Source organism: Gekko japonicus, unplaced genomic scaffold, assembly GCF_001447785.1.
Source record: "Gekko japonicus isolate JY-2015 unplaced genomic scaffold, Gekko_japonicus_V1.1 scaffold1958, whole genome shotgun sequence".
NCBI classification, from domain to species: domain Eukaryota; kingdom Metazoa; phylum Chordata; class Lepidosauria; order Squamata; family Gekkonidae; genus Gekko; species Gekko japonicus.
The window spans coordinates 216,598-233,268 of NW_015165878.1; the positions used below are offsets into that span (position 1 = coordinate 216,598).

General features: G+C 48.7%; 1 protein-coding gene across 1 annotated transcript in view; it reads left to right on the plus strand.

The window, feature by feature from the left end:
* Positions 1-16,671, plus strand: part of CRISPLD2 (cysteine-rich secretory protein LCCL domain containing 2) — a gene marked incomplete at its 3' end in the record, with an annotated part of 75,697 nt that overhangs the window by 25,569 nt on the left and 33,457 nt on the right. Inside the window, exon 3 of the mRNA XM_015411281.1 lies at positions 9,717-9,835. Coding sequence (XP_015266767.1) covers positions 9,717-9,835 — 119 coding nt within the window. The remainder of the gene's footprint in view (positions 1-9,716; positions 9,836-16,671) is intronic.

Consider the following 16,671-nt stretch of genomic DNA (forward strand, 5'->3'; position numbering starts at 1 on the left):
CCTCTCGAGAGTTTCGGCACCTCTTCTCCCAAAATAAAAGCGCTGATTCTTACCACAGGTTTTGGCAGAATGCGTGTCTGTTATGTAGTCAGCGAGGACTCTGACCTCTCGGTGCCTTGGGAAGAAAGTAGGACCCACAGAATTTCTTGTGGGCTCCTCAGCTTCCCGAGGTGGAATGGCTGGCTGCTAAGGACCGGGTTGGATTGCCAACTTCAAGGTGGGGGCTGGAGATCCTCTAATATGGCATAATCAGGGGTCATTTCCCACTGGAGCGCACAGGAGCAGAGCTCTGGGAGTAAAGAGCCCAGGGGACGGGCACATGAAACAAGCCCCACCCCCTGCTCCCAGCAGCCCCAGGCCACAAGGAGCAAGAAGCAGCCAGGTACGTTGCAGAGCCCCCCCCCCCCCCGGTCCAAAACAGTCCAGTGGCACCTTTAAGACCAAGTTTTATTCAGGCACAAGCTCTCCCTCCTCTGCAAGGACAGATCTGCACCCCCCCCCCCAATAGCTAGCAATCCAAAACAGTCCAGTGGAGCCTGAGCGGTGGGTGTTGCCTTCTGACACACTTCCAGTGATGTCAGGGGGTGTGGCATATGCAAATAAGTTATGCTAATGAGTTATGCTAATGAGCTCCTGCACCTCTTTTTCTACGAAATGACCCCTGGGCATGATGATTTATTGGATTTATTAATCACCCCATCCCGGCTCGCGTCGATGTACAAAACACCGTGTCGTAAAAGACAAAAGACAAAACATTAAATCTACACACAACATTAGTAAAATTGCAGTGTACATAAAAATCCAAGATGGCAATTTTCCTATATTATTATTATGGGTCCTGGTTCCGGATTAGCGGTCCCTTATTCTTCTGGGCAGGAGGAAGGGAACTCAGAATATAGAGGGGAGAGGGAAGAAGGTTGCCAGCCAGTGGGTAACCATGGCTGCCCCCAACCAAAAACCTGGCAGAACAGATCTGCCTTACAGGCCTCGCGGAATTTCATCAGATCCCGAAGGGCCCTGATGTCATTTGGCAGAGAGATCCACCAGGTTGGGGCCTGGTGGTGTTAACCTTTAAAGCCCTAAACGGTCTGGGACTGGCATACCTTCGGAACCGCCTCTCCTGATGTACCCCTCAAACACCCTTACACCCAAGAGACAATAACTTTCTGGAGATCCCTGGCCCCAAAAGTATCCAGCTGTCCTTGACCAGAAGCAGGGCCTTCTCCGCCCTGGCCCCCAGCCTGGGGGAATGCTCTGCCAAGCGAGTTCCAGGCCCTACGGGATCCAATGCAGTCATGCAGGACCTGCAAAGCAGAGCTGTTCCACCAGGCTTACAGCGGAGGCAGTGACAGTCTCCATCTTAGACTGGCTGCTCCTCCCACCCCACCCCCGTTTTTGTCTGCTATTCCTCCAGGTGATCAGTAATAAGATTTTACTCTCCCCCCTACATAGGGAATGCCAGGCAGTGTTCCCTGTAAGATGAGTTAGTGTGAAATAGCTCACAGTTTTTTAGCCCCTGGCTCATGCATTTTTGTCCTAGGTCAGGAAGGACGGCTCTAGATAGGGTTGCCAAGTCTAATATCCTTACCGGTGGGGGAGCATAGCCGGGCTCCGGGAGCTCTCCTCCGACGCACGCGCGCGCCGCCAGCACGTCCCGGATGTGACGCGTGACGTCAATCACGTTGGGGGCGTGGCCCCGATCATCGGAGGGGAAACCATAGAGTTTCCCCTCCAACGATCGGGGCCACGCCCCCAACGTGATCGACGTGGTCGCGTCACCTCTGGTGACGCAGCCATGCTGCGCTTCGGGGGGCGGAGTTCCCCCTGGGGCCCGATTCTGCAGCAGCGGAAATCGGGCCTCCAAAGCGGGGGTTTACCCGCCCCCACTTGGCAGCCCTAGCTCCAGAGCAAACTAATTCATGCAGCAGCTGGATCGCTCGCTCACAGCTTTAATGCCAGTCGCTCACAAAGCAGAATGTTTGCTCAGAAGACTCCACAGCTTAGGAGGAGCATTGACGCCAGGTTGTCTTTTTAGATGCCATCTTTTAGTGTCAACATTATGGTTAAAACTGTTTTAATGAATTCATTAGCTGTTAGATTTATTGTGCCGTGGATACTGATGTTGCCCGCCCTGAGCCCTGTTGCACAGGGGAGAGCGGGCTATACATCCAATAAATAAATAAATAAATAAACTGATCTCCAGGCTGTGGAGTTCAATTCCCCTGGGGGAAATGGCAGCTTCTGTAGGTGGCCTCTAGGGCAGGGGTGTCAATCATGTGGCCCGGGGGCCAGATTAGGCCCCCCGGAGGGCTTCTATGAGGCCCGCAGTGGAACTGGGCTGTCTTCTGTTTCTTCTTCCAGTTCTGCTGCTGCTGCGTCATCGTAGGTTTGCAGCTTACAGATACACACCTGAGCAGCATACTCAAGATTGCAAGAGCACAGACATTTTGATGCCATAATTCAGAGCAAGAGGTGTCAGTGATCAGACACTGTTGAATAAAGAAAATATTGCAGGAGTGCTGATGTTGTAAGCATGTTTTTATTTTAAGTAAAAACAAACCCGTGTCATATAGAAAATTTATATCTCCGCTACCTGGCATTACATTTCATGACACGCATGGCCCGGCCCGACATTTATGTCAGATCCGGCCCTCATAACAAATGAGTTCTGTAAGGCCTCATCTCTCCACTGATTTCCTTCTCTGCCCTAAACTCCACCCACCCCAGGCACCATTCCCAAATCTCCAGGAATTTCCCACCCTGGAGTTGTCAACCCTAGGATCTGGCAAGATAAGGGAGATGCATGCAGTCAAAAAACGGTATTTTCTACTCCGGGAAATAGTGAGGTGGAAAAGGACTATCAGGGGCTCTTTGTTCACCTGTGCTGGCGTCTAATTCAGATCACGGCCATCTTCAGAAATGGCAGTTCCACAACCTGGTTGCTCTTTTTGTAGCAGGAACTCCTTTGCATATTAGGCGACACACCCCTAATGTAGCCAATCCTCCAAGAGCTTACAGTAGTTCCTGTAAGAAGAGCTCTGTAAGCTCTTGAAGGATTGGCTACATTAGGGGTGTGTCGCCTAATATGCAAAGGGGTTCCTGCTACAGAAAGAGCCCTTACAATCTATATCTCATTAGGATATTGCAACTTTCCTAAAATTTAAATGGTGTTCTCCATGGGGTAAGCATTTCCATCGTTGTTGGCAAAAATGCCTGCATGGATTTACCGCATTTGTAAATTCTGAGAAGTGATTAAAAAAAGAAAGAAACCACATACCGTACAATAGTTTTCCATTGCCTGGGCAAAGCATGAAGGATACAGCTTGAAACCGATCCAGTATTCAAAAGTTTGCTTTGCTTAAACTCTTGGCGGCTGGGAAATGCAGAGGCATTGGATCTTCATACCACCCTGGTTCAGCAAAAGGTTTACCGAAAACATTAGTTGTGACTGGCTGACGTTGGTTGTGAGAACCAACCATGGGTAAGGATCAGCACGTTGTTTAAACCTTCTACTAGGGATACTGCAATGGAGACTGGTGGAGTAGAGCTAGCACAGAGATTTAACGGATCATAACTCTCCTCACAATGGACTACAGGAGGCATACACAGAGAGTTCCGAGAAGGGCTCCCATTCAGACAGGAACTGGATCCAGACCTGCTTAATGTTAGCAAGGTTGGGTGCCTTACCATCTATAAGAACATAAGAGAAGCCATCTATATGAACATAAGAGAAGAGAAGAGCTAGTTGTGGTTAGACACCCAAAACACAGTGACACATAAAAACATGAGAGAAGCCAATGTTGGATCAGGCAAATGGCCCATCTAGTCCAGCACTCTGTCACAAAGTGGCCAAAAATACCAGGTGCCATCAGGAGGTCCATCAGTGTGGCCAGGACACTAGGAGCCCCCCCACTGTTGCCCCCCCAAGCACCAAGAATACAGTGCATCACCTGCCCCAGCCTGTGAGTTCCTATCTTGTGGCTAATAGCCGCTGATGGACCTCTGCTCCGTTTGTTTATCCAGTTCCCTCTTGAAGCTGTCCATGCTTGTAGCCGCCGCCACCTCCTGTGGCAGTGAATTCCATGTGTTCATCACTCTTTGGGTGAAGAAGTACTTCCTTTTATCTGTTCTAACCCGACCGCTCAGCAATTTCATGGAGTGCCCACAAGTTCTTGTATTGTGGGAAAGGGAGAAAAGAAGAAGAAGAAGAAGAAGAAGAAGAGATTGGATTTATACCCCGCCCTTCACTACCCGAAGGAGTCTCAGAGCGGCTTACAAACTCCTTTCCCTTCCCCTCCCCACAACAGACACCCTGTGAGGTAGGCGGGGCTGAAAGAGCTCTGACAGAAACTGCTCTTTTTCAAGAACAGCTCTTATCAGAACTACGGCTTGCCCAAGGTCACCCAGCCAGGTGCGAGTGGAGGAGTGGGGAATAATACCTGGTTCTCCCAGATTAGAGCCCGCGCACTTAACCACTACACCAAACTGGCACTAAACCCAGAGCCAGGAGGCAACATCGGGGAAGGACATGGTTGGCCACTGCATGAGACAGGATGCTGGCCCAGATGGACTATTGGTCTGTTCCAGCAGGGCTCTTCTGATGCTCTTCATCAGCCTACATAGCTTCATTTTGAAAGGTCATCTATCCTGATACTGGCAACCAAAGCTCCCCAGAAGATCCCAGACATCTATTTCTTGTCTTGCCGTCCAAGATATTGCAGACGACGATGCTTAGAATGAGCCTGGCACATGTCAGGGAGATGCTTCATCCCTAAGCAACGGCCATCTCCACTGCGCAGCATTTTCACCTCCTTTCAGCTTCACACTAAATCGATGTCAATTCAGTTCATTTGTCTCTGGAAAACTGGCCCTAGAGCAAAAGCGTTTTCCATAACAACGTAGAGGTTATCTGCATAGATATGTAATTTTTTAAAGAACAGTGAATACAAACTTCTTAGAAAGGAATTATACATTCCTCTTCCACCGACAAAAGCCACAATGACTGATGGCGAAAGGACTGGAAGCTCTCGGGGGATAAATACTTTCCATCTCTTAGGTGCTATTTTTAAAAACCTCTGTGTGTTTTGGGTTTTTTTTGCCATGCAGGCAATGACAACACAGCTTCTCCCCACCACCACCACCCATCTACGTGGAACGGCAACTGAGTGGGGTAGGTTTAGCTCCCGAGCCTCTTTTTCGATTTCCTTGATAGTGAAGAGAGTGGAAAGGGAGGTCCCTTCCAACGCTATGATTCTATGATTCCAGTATTACTCCTCCCCCTTTCTAGATCATTTATGAACAAATTAAATGTTACGGGACCAATAATTGTGGGAGCCTTTGCTTTGTGACATCAGTGTTTAGCCAAATCCAATCAGTTATACGGAATCATGGTGATAGTGTGATGACGTCACGTTAGGTGATCCCTGATTGGCTAGGATCACTTTCTAGGAAAAATGCTTCTGTCCGTTTTTCTAAAAGAGTGCTTGAAGCATTTGCTTAGAAACAATTGTGAAAGGAGTGCACATAGGCAGTCCCCCCCTCCCGGGGGCGATTGTGCCCCCCACCCCAGCACCACTTTAATACCCAAAAATATTTGATAGCAAACTTTCAGCATAGCCCTGCTATGAACTTGCCACAGACTCTGTGCCTGTGAAATTCAGTGGCAGGTGTACGGGATACACCGTCACCCTCTTTGTCGGCTCCAGCTGCAAATCTGTTTGGGCTTCTGTTGCCATTCCAGACCTGCGAGGGCAGCACCAATCCCTGCTGCTTCTCAGAAAATAAACACACCAATGCGCTTAGGAGCCAAATGTATTTTCCTTGGCTCCCCGGCTCCCTGGCGCTCCCGGCTGCAGCAGAAGACTCTCCGGCCAATGTCTATTTACTTGTCCAACATGGTTACTGCTTCATGTTTGGATTCGTTCAATGTGCTTTTCTCATGGCTTTCCCCCCCTCTTCTGGGCGGTGTGGGGCATATAAAGGGAACCTCACAGACTGCAGAGAAAAAGACGATGCTCAGTGGTTCTCCTGGGACGGGCCCATAATCCACCTTTCAGCGAGTCCTATTTACCTAATAGGACTTGGAAATCCAAGGTGGACGCCTTCAGAATACAAATTTTCGGAGTCCTTTGTGTTTCCTACGGGACGTGTGTCTCACCCGCGGGGAACCTCCTGTGCTCTTAAGACCGGGAGCTGATCCTAAGAACAGAAAACGATTAGCAGATGGTTTCTATACATTGCGCTTTCGGCGTCCCCATAGCAAAATGTTCCAATTAGAACGCGTGCTAATTGGAAGCAATTAGCTTCGACATGTGCACTTGGCGCTGTGCCTGGCTTCCCCCCTGCTCCCGCCATGCTTTGGCTATGAAAAGCCATAGTACCCAAGCATGGATGGACTTAAACGACCTGCACTTGGTCAGATGTGCCAGGAAAGCCCGCAAGTGATGTACATAAAGCCTGCCCTTGGTTTTTGCTTTAAATGTAACAGATAAAATAAATACCACGCAGCTAATTCAATGACAAATTCAGGCGCAGGTTGAATTCCTTTCCTTGTTAAAGGCCAATACTGTCAAAGCAAAGACGGAAAACACGTTCTTTCCTTAGGGATGCGCGAGTTCTGGGTAGGTTTGCCAACCGCCAGGTGGCACCGGGAGATCTCCCGCTGTTACGTTTGATCTCCAGACAACCAAGATCAGTTCCCTAGGAGGGAAACGGCTGGTTTCGGAGGTTGAATGCTATGACATTATAGCTCTTTTTGTAGCAGGAACTCCTTTGCATATTAGGCAACACACTCCTAATGTAGCCAATTGTTGGGTATTACAAGTTAAAAACACTCAGTATATCTGGGGTTAAATGTTTGTTTATGTTACTCACAGGAAGTCACATGTTTCTCATGTAACCAATGTTCTTTAGATGTGGATTGCCCGGGAATTTTCTCCCTGATCTAGGGATTTGATTGGGACTAAAGTGTCAAAGTATATTACCATTTTATGGCTTCTCTTCCCGTCTTTGTTTGGTGTTCTGAAGAAGAAGACGAGAGAGAAGCCATAACACTCTTCTAGTTTTGTCTTTGTAGTGTAAGGATGTAGCCGATTATGCTCTTTTGTTATTTTCATCCCAGTTACCCTTCCCCATGCTAGAATTTAGTAAAAACTTTATATTTTAATCACACATGGACTCTCAGTCTGAATTATTGTACTCAGGCTCTGCTGGGCTATATTATCTCCGCTAAATACCATTTTTCAATATCTCACTATCACCCAACACCAATCCTCCAAGAGCTTACAGTAGGCCCTGTAAGAAGAGCTCTGTTTGTGGGTTTTTTTGGTCATTTGCTTCCCATGTGCATAAACGAGGCATTGCACCTCCGCACTGAGGGCCCCCTATGGAATATGCAATGATGCGCGTACTGAAAAGGGGGGGGGGGACGGCACCGAGCCTGATCAAACCATCCCAACGGCTTGAGAGTGTGCTTGCGCAACCAGGCAGGGGAAAGTCTGTCTGTGGCCCATCGGAACCTGTTTAGTACTGGACTTTCCCCGTCGTCTTTTAACTCCGCTTCTGCGACAGAGCGGTACGGGTTGCCGATGACTGCGGGACGCTTCCCAGATGTTCCTGTCCGATTGCTCCCTTTAGATCCATCAGGCATTCGCGCCTAGGTCGGATCTAAAGGCGCGTGTGACCGCAGCCTAACAGAGGTAGTTTTCCATTGGTTTCCTCTATGTAGCAACTCAGGGCTTCCTTGATGGTCTGCCAGGGCTCTTTTTGTAGAAAAAGCCCAACAGGAACTCATTAGCATAATAGGCCACACCAAACAACAGGAACTCATTAGCATATTGGCCCACACCCCTGACAGCACAGCTCATTAGCACATTAGGCCACACCCCCATGTTACCAGAAGTGTGGTTATCTAGCCACACCCACCTCTTGCTTGTTATTCTGTTTACCTTGTTTGTTGTCAAAACCCAGGGCCTTTTTTTGTAGCAGGGACTCCTTTGCATGTCAGGCCACACACCCCTAATGTAGCCAATCCTAATGAGTTCCTGCTGTTGGGTGTGGCCTATTATGTTAATGAGTTCCTCCTGGGCGTGGCCAACTTGGGAGCCAGCCGGAACTCCGTTCCTTTGCGTTCCTGCCCAAAAATAGCCCTGGTGGTCTCCCATCCAAAGCCGACCCTGCTTAGCTTCTGAGATCTGATGAGATCAGGATAGCCTGGGCCAACCAAGTAAATGCCCACCCATAGACACCTGTTGTTGTTTTCCTGTTTGTTTGGCTGGCTGGCAACTTTACAGAAATGTCTGTAGTCCCATCACCCTACACACAAGCCAGCTGTAGTTGTTGGTCCACCGATGTGTGACATTTCTGTCTGTAACTGCCATGAAAAATTTGTATGCATGACAGATCCTGCTAAGTTGTTGTGCAGGGCCCGTTCTTTTAAATGGGGTTTACCCCAGAAAAAACTAAACATCTTGCTGTGTTGTTCCCCTACGCTAGGAGAGCGTTGAGCTGACGGCTTGTGGCAGTTTTCAGGGTTAAAGGAGAACAAATTCCGTAGCTTGTGTTTTGGCAGAGGCCCTCCGTCAGCCAGATGTGAACAATGTACGAACCTCACGGCATGGCCGGCCAAAAATAAAATTGCCCCAAACCACTTTGCAAGTCTAATAACAAGCACTTCCATTGTATGTTTTCATTATAGAACAGTAGTAAAGACCATGGAAGGCAGCCAGGCCCAAGGCTGAGCAAGTTCTGTGTTGATTGTGAACCTAGAATGGAAAATAAGCAAAGGAATCGGTGGCTTAAAAGCCTAGGTTAGTCATCAGCAGTGCAAGCCGGGAGCTGATAACTGAAGGGAGCCAGAATACTGGAGCCTGTTGTGGTAGTCTCTGTGAAGATTCAGGAGCTTCTCAATGGGACTGGACCCAATTTCTACCTACAAAATAACACCTGAACCCAAGTGTACCTTTTAAGCAGCTAGATCCCAGTCCAGTAGCACCTTGGAGACGAATAAGTTTTTCGGGACTCAAAGCTCTCTTCATCAGATACAACAGCGTTGACTCCTGAAAGCTCATACCCTGAAAATCTTGTTGGTCTCCAAGGAGGGTCACCAACTTCCAAGGAGGGGATAGAGACATCCTGGGACTAGGGATGGGCACAGAATCCCTGATGAAATAGTTCGTCACGAATTTTGGGCGGTTTGTCGTTCGTGAAGCGATGTTCGCAAACTGAAGAACTGCCACGAACTTCTACATGCAGAGCAGGTGCTTTACCACTGAGCCACGGCATCTCCCCACAAGGTCAAAAGATCTATGGGCAGACTTTTCCCCACCCTGCTTGGATACTATGGAAGATTCCCTTCTAAGCCACAGTGGGTACCCCCTGGTGCGAGAGCCAGTTTGTGGTAAGGGTTAAGAGTGGCAGACTCTAATCTGGAGAGCCGGGTTTGATTCCCACTCCTCCTCCACATGCGGCCAGCTGGGTGACCTTTGACCTGTCACAGTTCTCTCAGAGCTTTCTCAACCCCACCTAGCTCACGGGGTGTCTGTTGTGGGGAGAGGAAGGGAAGGCGACCGTAAGCTGCTCTGAGACTCCTTCAGGTAGTGAAAAGTGGCGTAGAAAAACCAGCTCTTCTTCTGTGTGATTGCGTTTCCAGAGACTGGACTTCCTTTGGGTGACTATGACCTGCTGATCTAGATTTCTATTCTCTTTCTTTTGTGCAGACCTGGGATGAAGAGCTGGAGAGATCTGCTGAATCCTGGGCCCAGCAGTGCGTTTGGGACCACGGCCCCGCCACCCTCCTGATGTCTATTGGTCAAAACCTGGCAGTTCATTGGGGCAGGTAAGAGCCGGAAAGCTGCATGGTTTCTACCGCGTTGTCTACGGAAATCTCTCTGGGATAGGACCACCATTGTAGGTAGAGAAAGAGGTACTTTTTTCCCTTTCTCACAATACAAGAACTCCTTGTGGGCACTCCATGGAATTGCTGAGCGGTCAGGTTAGAATGGATAAAAGGAAGTCCTTCTTCACCCAAAGAGTGATTAACACTTGGAATTCACTGCCACAGGAAGTGGCGGCGGCTACAAGCATGGACAGCTTCAAAAGGGAATTAGATAAGCATATGGAGCAGAGGTCCATCCGTGGCTATTAGCCACAAGGTATAGCTAGGGACTCTCAGTTTGGGGCAAGTGATGCTCTGTCATCTTGGTGCTGGGGGGGGGGGTCAACAGTGGGAGGGCTTCTTGTGTCCTGGCCCCACTGGTGGACCTCCTGATGGCACCTGGTATTTCTGGCCACTGTGTGACACAGAGTGTTGGACTGGATGGGCCTTTGGCCTGATCCAACATTGGCATCTCTTATGTTCTTATGTTCATTGTGGTTTGAAATGGTTGGTGAGGAGGGAAAGATCTTTGTTTGAACTGGAAGGCCCTTCCACTTGCACAGAGCATCTACAATTTCCACGGTTTCCATGCTCTGACTTCATTATTTCCAAAGATTTCCCCCCCCCCCCAACCCTCAGGAGTGGCTTTTGCGGGTCGCAGGAGGTTGAATCAGTGCGTGGGAGAGGAAAATATATTTTCTACAAGCAAACTCTGCTCATGAGTCTCTGGATCTCACTCAATGTCAATAAGGCTTCCTGTTTCATGCTCCCCCGTCTTAGCCACTACGCTATGATGGCACATCAGCTTTAATCATTCAAATGACACCCAATCGACATTGTCTGGAATTCTGTCTCCCTCCCTCTGGGAACTCTCTAGGTTTTCCACTGAGCATGCTCAGAATTTGTACAGGCTTATGTAAAGCCAGAATTGACCACAGATCTTTCCCATTAAGGACCTTCTGGCCTTTTGTAGACTGGGAGAGCACTTAAGCCCAAAACATCTGTGTTTACACAGATACAGAAGGTTCCGCTTAAGTCCTGAAGCTTGTCTGCTTCATTCTGTGGATTCCTGATGACTGTACCGGCCAAGAAGATCTTGCAGAACTCGTCAACGTTGCTCGGAATGTATAGACAAGCGGGAGCCCATCAAAAACCCACAAAACGTTTTCTTCTTATTCGTCGGGGTTAATTATAAATCCGGGGCTCCTCTCTGTTCCATAGCAGCCACAGTGTGCACACATGGTGAAGTGTGCTCACCACTGGAACGCTGTTTTTCACTGATTATGAGCTGGTGGTAGGGGTTCAACTCCTTGTCCACGGTTGTGGAAAAGAGTAAGAGTCCAGTAGCAGACTGTGACAGCAGCCATGAAATTAAAAGACGCCTGCTCCTTGGGAGGAAAGTGATGGCGAACCTCAACAGCATGATAAAAAGTAGAGACATCACCCTGCCAACAAAAGTCCGCATGGTCAAAGCAATTGGATTCCCAGTAGTCATGTATGGCTGCGAGAGTTGGACTACAAGGAACTACAAGTTCTTTTGAACTATGGTGCTGGAGAAGACTCTTGAGAGTCCCTTGGACTGTAAGGAGATCAAATCAGTCAATCCTAAAAGAAAACAACCCTGACTGTTCCCTGGAATAATGAAACTGAAGCTCAAATACTTTGGCCACCCAATGAGAAGGGAGCACTCACTGGGGAAGACCCTGATGCTGGGAAAGATTGAAGGTCAAAGAAGACGGGGATGGCAAAGGATGAGATGGTTAGACAGTGTCATCGATGCAACGAACATGAAACTGAGCAAACTTCAGAGGACGGCGGAAAACAGGAGGGCCTGGCGAGATCTTGTCCATGGTTTGGAGGGTGGGCTCTATGGCATTGTACCCCACTGTAAAGGTAAAGGTTCCCTTGTTCGAAAGCCAGTCGAGTCCGACTCTAGGGTTGCGGGGATCATCTCCGTTTCAAAGCCGAAGAGCCAGCGCTGTCCCGAAGACGTTTCCGTGGCCATGTGGCCGGCATGACTAAACACCAAGGCGCATGGAACACTGTTACCTTCCCACTGAAGTGGTACCTCTTTATCTCCTTGCAATTTCTTGCTTTCGAATTGCTGGATTGGCAGGAGCTGGAACTAGAGACGGGCGCTCACTCCATCACGCGGCACCCGGGTCTTGAACTGCTGAACTACCGACCTTCCACAGCCTGCAGATCAGCATCTTCACCACTTGAGCCACCGCAGCTCCTGTACCCACTGAGGTCTCTGCTTTTCCCAGGCTCCACCCCCAGATTTCTGCTGGTGGCCAAGGGGGACCTGGCAACCCTACACGTTTTCTAGGCAAAAGCTACTGCTTCTTGTTGCACGATTAGCCTGTCTGGAGAAAGGGGGATTTGGGTAGCAATCCTCAGCACAGGACAGCTACTGGGCAGGGATGCAAACATCCCTGATGAAACACACTAGAACAGAGAGACAGAAGACAAGGTCGAGTCCTCTGCAGCTTGTAAACCCCCCCATATTTGGTTTCCAACCGGGTCCACATGGCAGTTCTCTTTAATCCTCCCCGGGCATCTGGTTGCCGTTGCTTGTCCGTCTACAGCTCCTTTTCCCAGCTGGGAGCCCCTTTGTGTTCATTCCCCAAATGCAAACACATGTGCGAGTTAACGGGAAGTGTACTTTACATAATCCCAGTTGAGCATTTTATCCTAACACAGTGGCCGGAGTAAGAAAACCAGGCGTGTTTACATAGCCAGATGTTTTGGCTGGCTCCGAGTGGCTGGAGATGGACTTTGGGGCAACTCCTTGGGAGGCCAGCCTCCAGGTGGGATCGCCTGGAATGACAGCTCCTTTTCAGGCGACAGAAATCAGTTCCCCCTGAAGCAAACGGATGTTTTGAAGAGTGGACGCCATGGCGCTGTGCCCCACTGAGGTCCCTGTCCATCTCAGGCTCCGTCTCCGCATCTTTAAGAGTTCCCCAGCCGGGAGCTAGAAACGCTACCCACCCCCAGGTGGTGACCAGGGAGGATCTGGCAGCCCTTGCAAATCCCAACTCATTTTCAGTTCAGGGTCTCTATTTCCTGTCTCCTGCATCCCAAACGGTGACTTTACAGAGATGGCTGGAGGACAGAGAGTAGTATAACAAAGGCAAATAGGACCCAGCAATTTAAGTCAAACAAGCAAAAAACACATTGCCGAACAAGTTCAGAAGGGAATTGTTGATTGTGAGAGGTTGAAGTAGCCACCTTTGAAACTATGCACACATTGTTGAAAACCTTGTACTGAAGACAAACCACTACAAACTGACGTTTGATAAAGACGCAAAGTCGAAGCGGACAGTCAAGCCTGGGAAAGTTCGTCCTGCTTGTGCTGAGACTTCGGTCTCTTGATGTATTCAGCTGTTGAAACAAAACAACAATTAAAGCCGTATCTTCATTGTTAATTCATTATACTGTGAACTTGTTCAGCAATGTGTTTTTTGCTTGGAGGACAGAGAGACCAGAGTCTTTCCCTCCCGGCCGGTGTCCAAGAAAGTACGGGCGGCTTCAAGCCATCACAGCTAGCTGTGCTGTGATCAGAAGGCATAGTTGTGGGGCGGATTCTATTGGGTGCAGTAAAGAAGAAGCTGGAGACCAACTGGTGATGAAGGTGCATAAAGTTTACTTAGAGATAATGGTGAATATTTACACAGAGATATACAGACTGTCTTGCAGCATGCCATACCTTAGTTGGAGAGAACTAAGTCCCCCACCCAGCTTATCAAGCTGATAGCTTATATACTAGCCCCAGCCAATCACTAACAGGATAGACTAATTTCCTACTCTAACAATGCTTGAAGAGTAACACCTAGTAGTTTAACACCTGGCTGTAATTGCCTTAACCACTTAGCATGACAGCTAAGACTTACACATAGATCATGCTGATCTAAATCCAGTAACTGCTTGCTACCTCACCTATCTAGACATATATCTCAATAGATTCATGCCTAAACGTCATGAGATACCAGCAGTCCTACGGTTGCCAGGCTCCAGGTGGGGCCTGGAGATCTCTTAGACTTACAACTTATTTCCAGACTATGCGATCAGTTCTCCTGGAGGAAACGCCAGCTTTGGAGAATGAACTGGATGGAAAGCCAGTTTGGTGTAGGGGTTAGGAGTGCAGACTCTAATCTGGGAGAGCCGGGTTTGGTTCCCCACGCCTCCTCATGCAGCTGCTGGTGTGACTTTGGGTCAATCACAAGCTCTCTCAGCGCTGTTCACGCAAGAGCAGTCCTCAAAAGAGCTCTCTCAGCCCCACCCCACCTCACAGGCAATGCTCCCTCAAAGCTGTGGTGTTTTGTGAGAACAAATTTGACTTTCTGAGCTTCTGGCATCAAAGTTGTGAGCGAGCGATTTGGCTGCCGCATCAGTTGGTTTGCTCTGGAGCCACATCCTTCCTGAGCTAAGACAAAAATGTGTGAACTGGAGGCTAAAAACCAATGAGCTAGCTCAGACTGACTCAGCTGAGAGGGAACGCTGCTCACGGGGTGTCTGTTGTGGGAAGGGGAAGGGAAAGGAGACTGTAAGCCACTCTGAGACTCTCTGTGAAAGGCAGGGTAGAAGTCCAGTCTCTTTTTCCTCCTCCTCTTCTTCTTTATTTATTTCTTCAAACATGTACCCCGCCCTCCCCGCCAGGGCAATCTCAGGGCGGCTAACATCATAAAACACAGTAACAATAAATATATAAATAGCTAAAACAATTCATTAAAACTAACTTGCATGGTATTAAAGTGCTAGCAACTAGCAGGTAACATTGAAGATGGCCTCATACACTCTGTAGGTTCATTTGAGAGTCTGTAGGTTCACTAGGAGCTGCGGTGGCTCAAGTGGTTAAGACGCTGAACTGCAGGCTGTGGAAGGTCAGCAGTTCAGCAGTTCGAGACCCGGGTGCCGCATGACGGCGTGAGCTCCCGTCTCTAGTTCCAGCTCCTGCCAACCTAGCAGTTCGAAAGCAAGAAATTGCAAGTAGATAAATAGGGACCACTTCGGTGGGAAGGTCACAGCGTTCCGTGCGCCTTGGTATTTAGTCATGCCGGCCACATGACCACGGAAACGTCTTCAGACAGCGCTGGCTCTTCGGCTTGGAAACGGAGATGAGCACCGCAACCCTCGAGTCGGATTCGACTGGCTTTCGAGCAAGGGAAACCTTTACCTTTACCAGGTTCACTAGATATTCAGCTAATGGTCTTTCTCAGTTCGGTTGGCGGGCACAGGCTATCGGTAGCAGACCGGGTACCAGGCTTCTATTGTCAATAAGCCGTTGATGTCCAAGATCCTAGATGCTAATATTAGCCATAATAATAGAAGAACGGTAATTCTTCTATTAGACCTCACTGAGGGCCATCCCTTCTCACACATCCCACTCTCTCCACGATCTACCCTCAATCTCTAGGAAGCTCTCAACCTAGACATGGCCACCCTAGCTGAATCCCAGAATTCAGAAAGTGCCCTGTGTTACTCAAATACACATCACTTTTCTCCTTCTTGCCAGTAGGCTGGCGTTTATAGAGTCTATATGTTGGATCCCCAAGCATCGAGAATAAATCCACGTTTTCAAGAAAAGCAAAATTTATTTCAAAGCGTTGAAGACATACTCAAACACGTTCTTTGTTAGAACTGGGGATACACAGGCAGGTCAAGCATAATAAAGGAAATTCAAACAGATACACATCCAATGAATAATATTCCCGCTGGCGGGTTAATGAAACGGTTGCGCGCCCAGTCTATGGGAACCAGGCAGAATATAAAACAAAACACAGGTGCAGTTCTCATGAGATAAGCAATAGGCAAGCATTACAGCATCTTCTCCCCCACACAACCTCCAGTAGTTATCTTATGCATTCCAGCACAGGAGCAGGATGGTAGAAACAAGCCGGGTGCAGCAGGGTGAGGATATGTACACAGAGGTCACACAAAACACAATGGCAGCATGCTGACATACTGCCCCCCCTAAAATACATCTTAAAACACACCTCCCGGGTCGGGCGGGAGACCTCCCGGGCTGGGCGGGAGACCTCCCGGTTTGTCCGGGAACCTCCTGTGGAAACTACGGATCAGGTAAGGGGCCCGAATATCCCCTTCTTCCACCCATTCGCGGTGCTGGGGACCGAAATCAACCCATTCAACAAGGTACCAGAGTTTACCACGTTTCAATTTACAATCAAGGATATCAGCGATCTCAAAATGTTCATCCCCCTCCAAAATAACAGGTGGAGGAGGAGTAACTGTTGGTCTCCAGGGAGACGGACCAGGATCTTTCTTTAATAAGCTCATGTGAAAAACAGAATGCAGAGCACGTAAATTCTTAGGCAAAACAACATCAACCGCTACATCATTTATGACTTTACGCACTTTGAATGGACCAATGAACTTCCACCCCAATTTCCTGCTAGGCCGCAGCATCTTAATGTTCTTGGTCGAGACATACACAAGATCCCCAGGTTTCAGATCAAACCCCACCACCCTACCCTTGTCTGCCTGGGTCTTGTAAGCAGCCTTGGCTGCGTCAAGCGTTTGGCATAGCAGAGGCCATGCATTTTGCAAGGACATACACCATGTATCAGCATCCCCCACAGGACGTTGGCCCATCCCCTCCAGGAAAGGGAGGGGGGGCTGTCGTAACCAGAAACAGCTTTATAAGGAGACATGCCTGTGGAGCTATGTACAGTGTTGTTATAACAATATTCAGCAAGAGGCAATAATTCACACCAATCATTCTGTTGATAATTAGTAAAACAACGAAGATATTGCTCCAGGGTCTGATTAACCCGTTC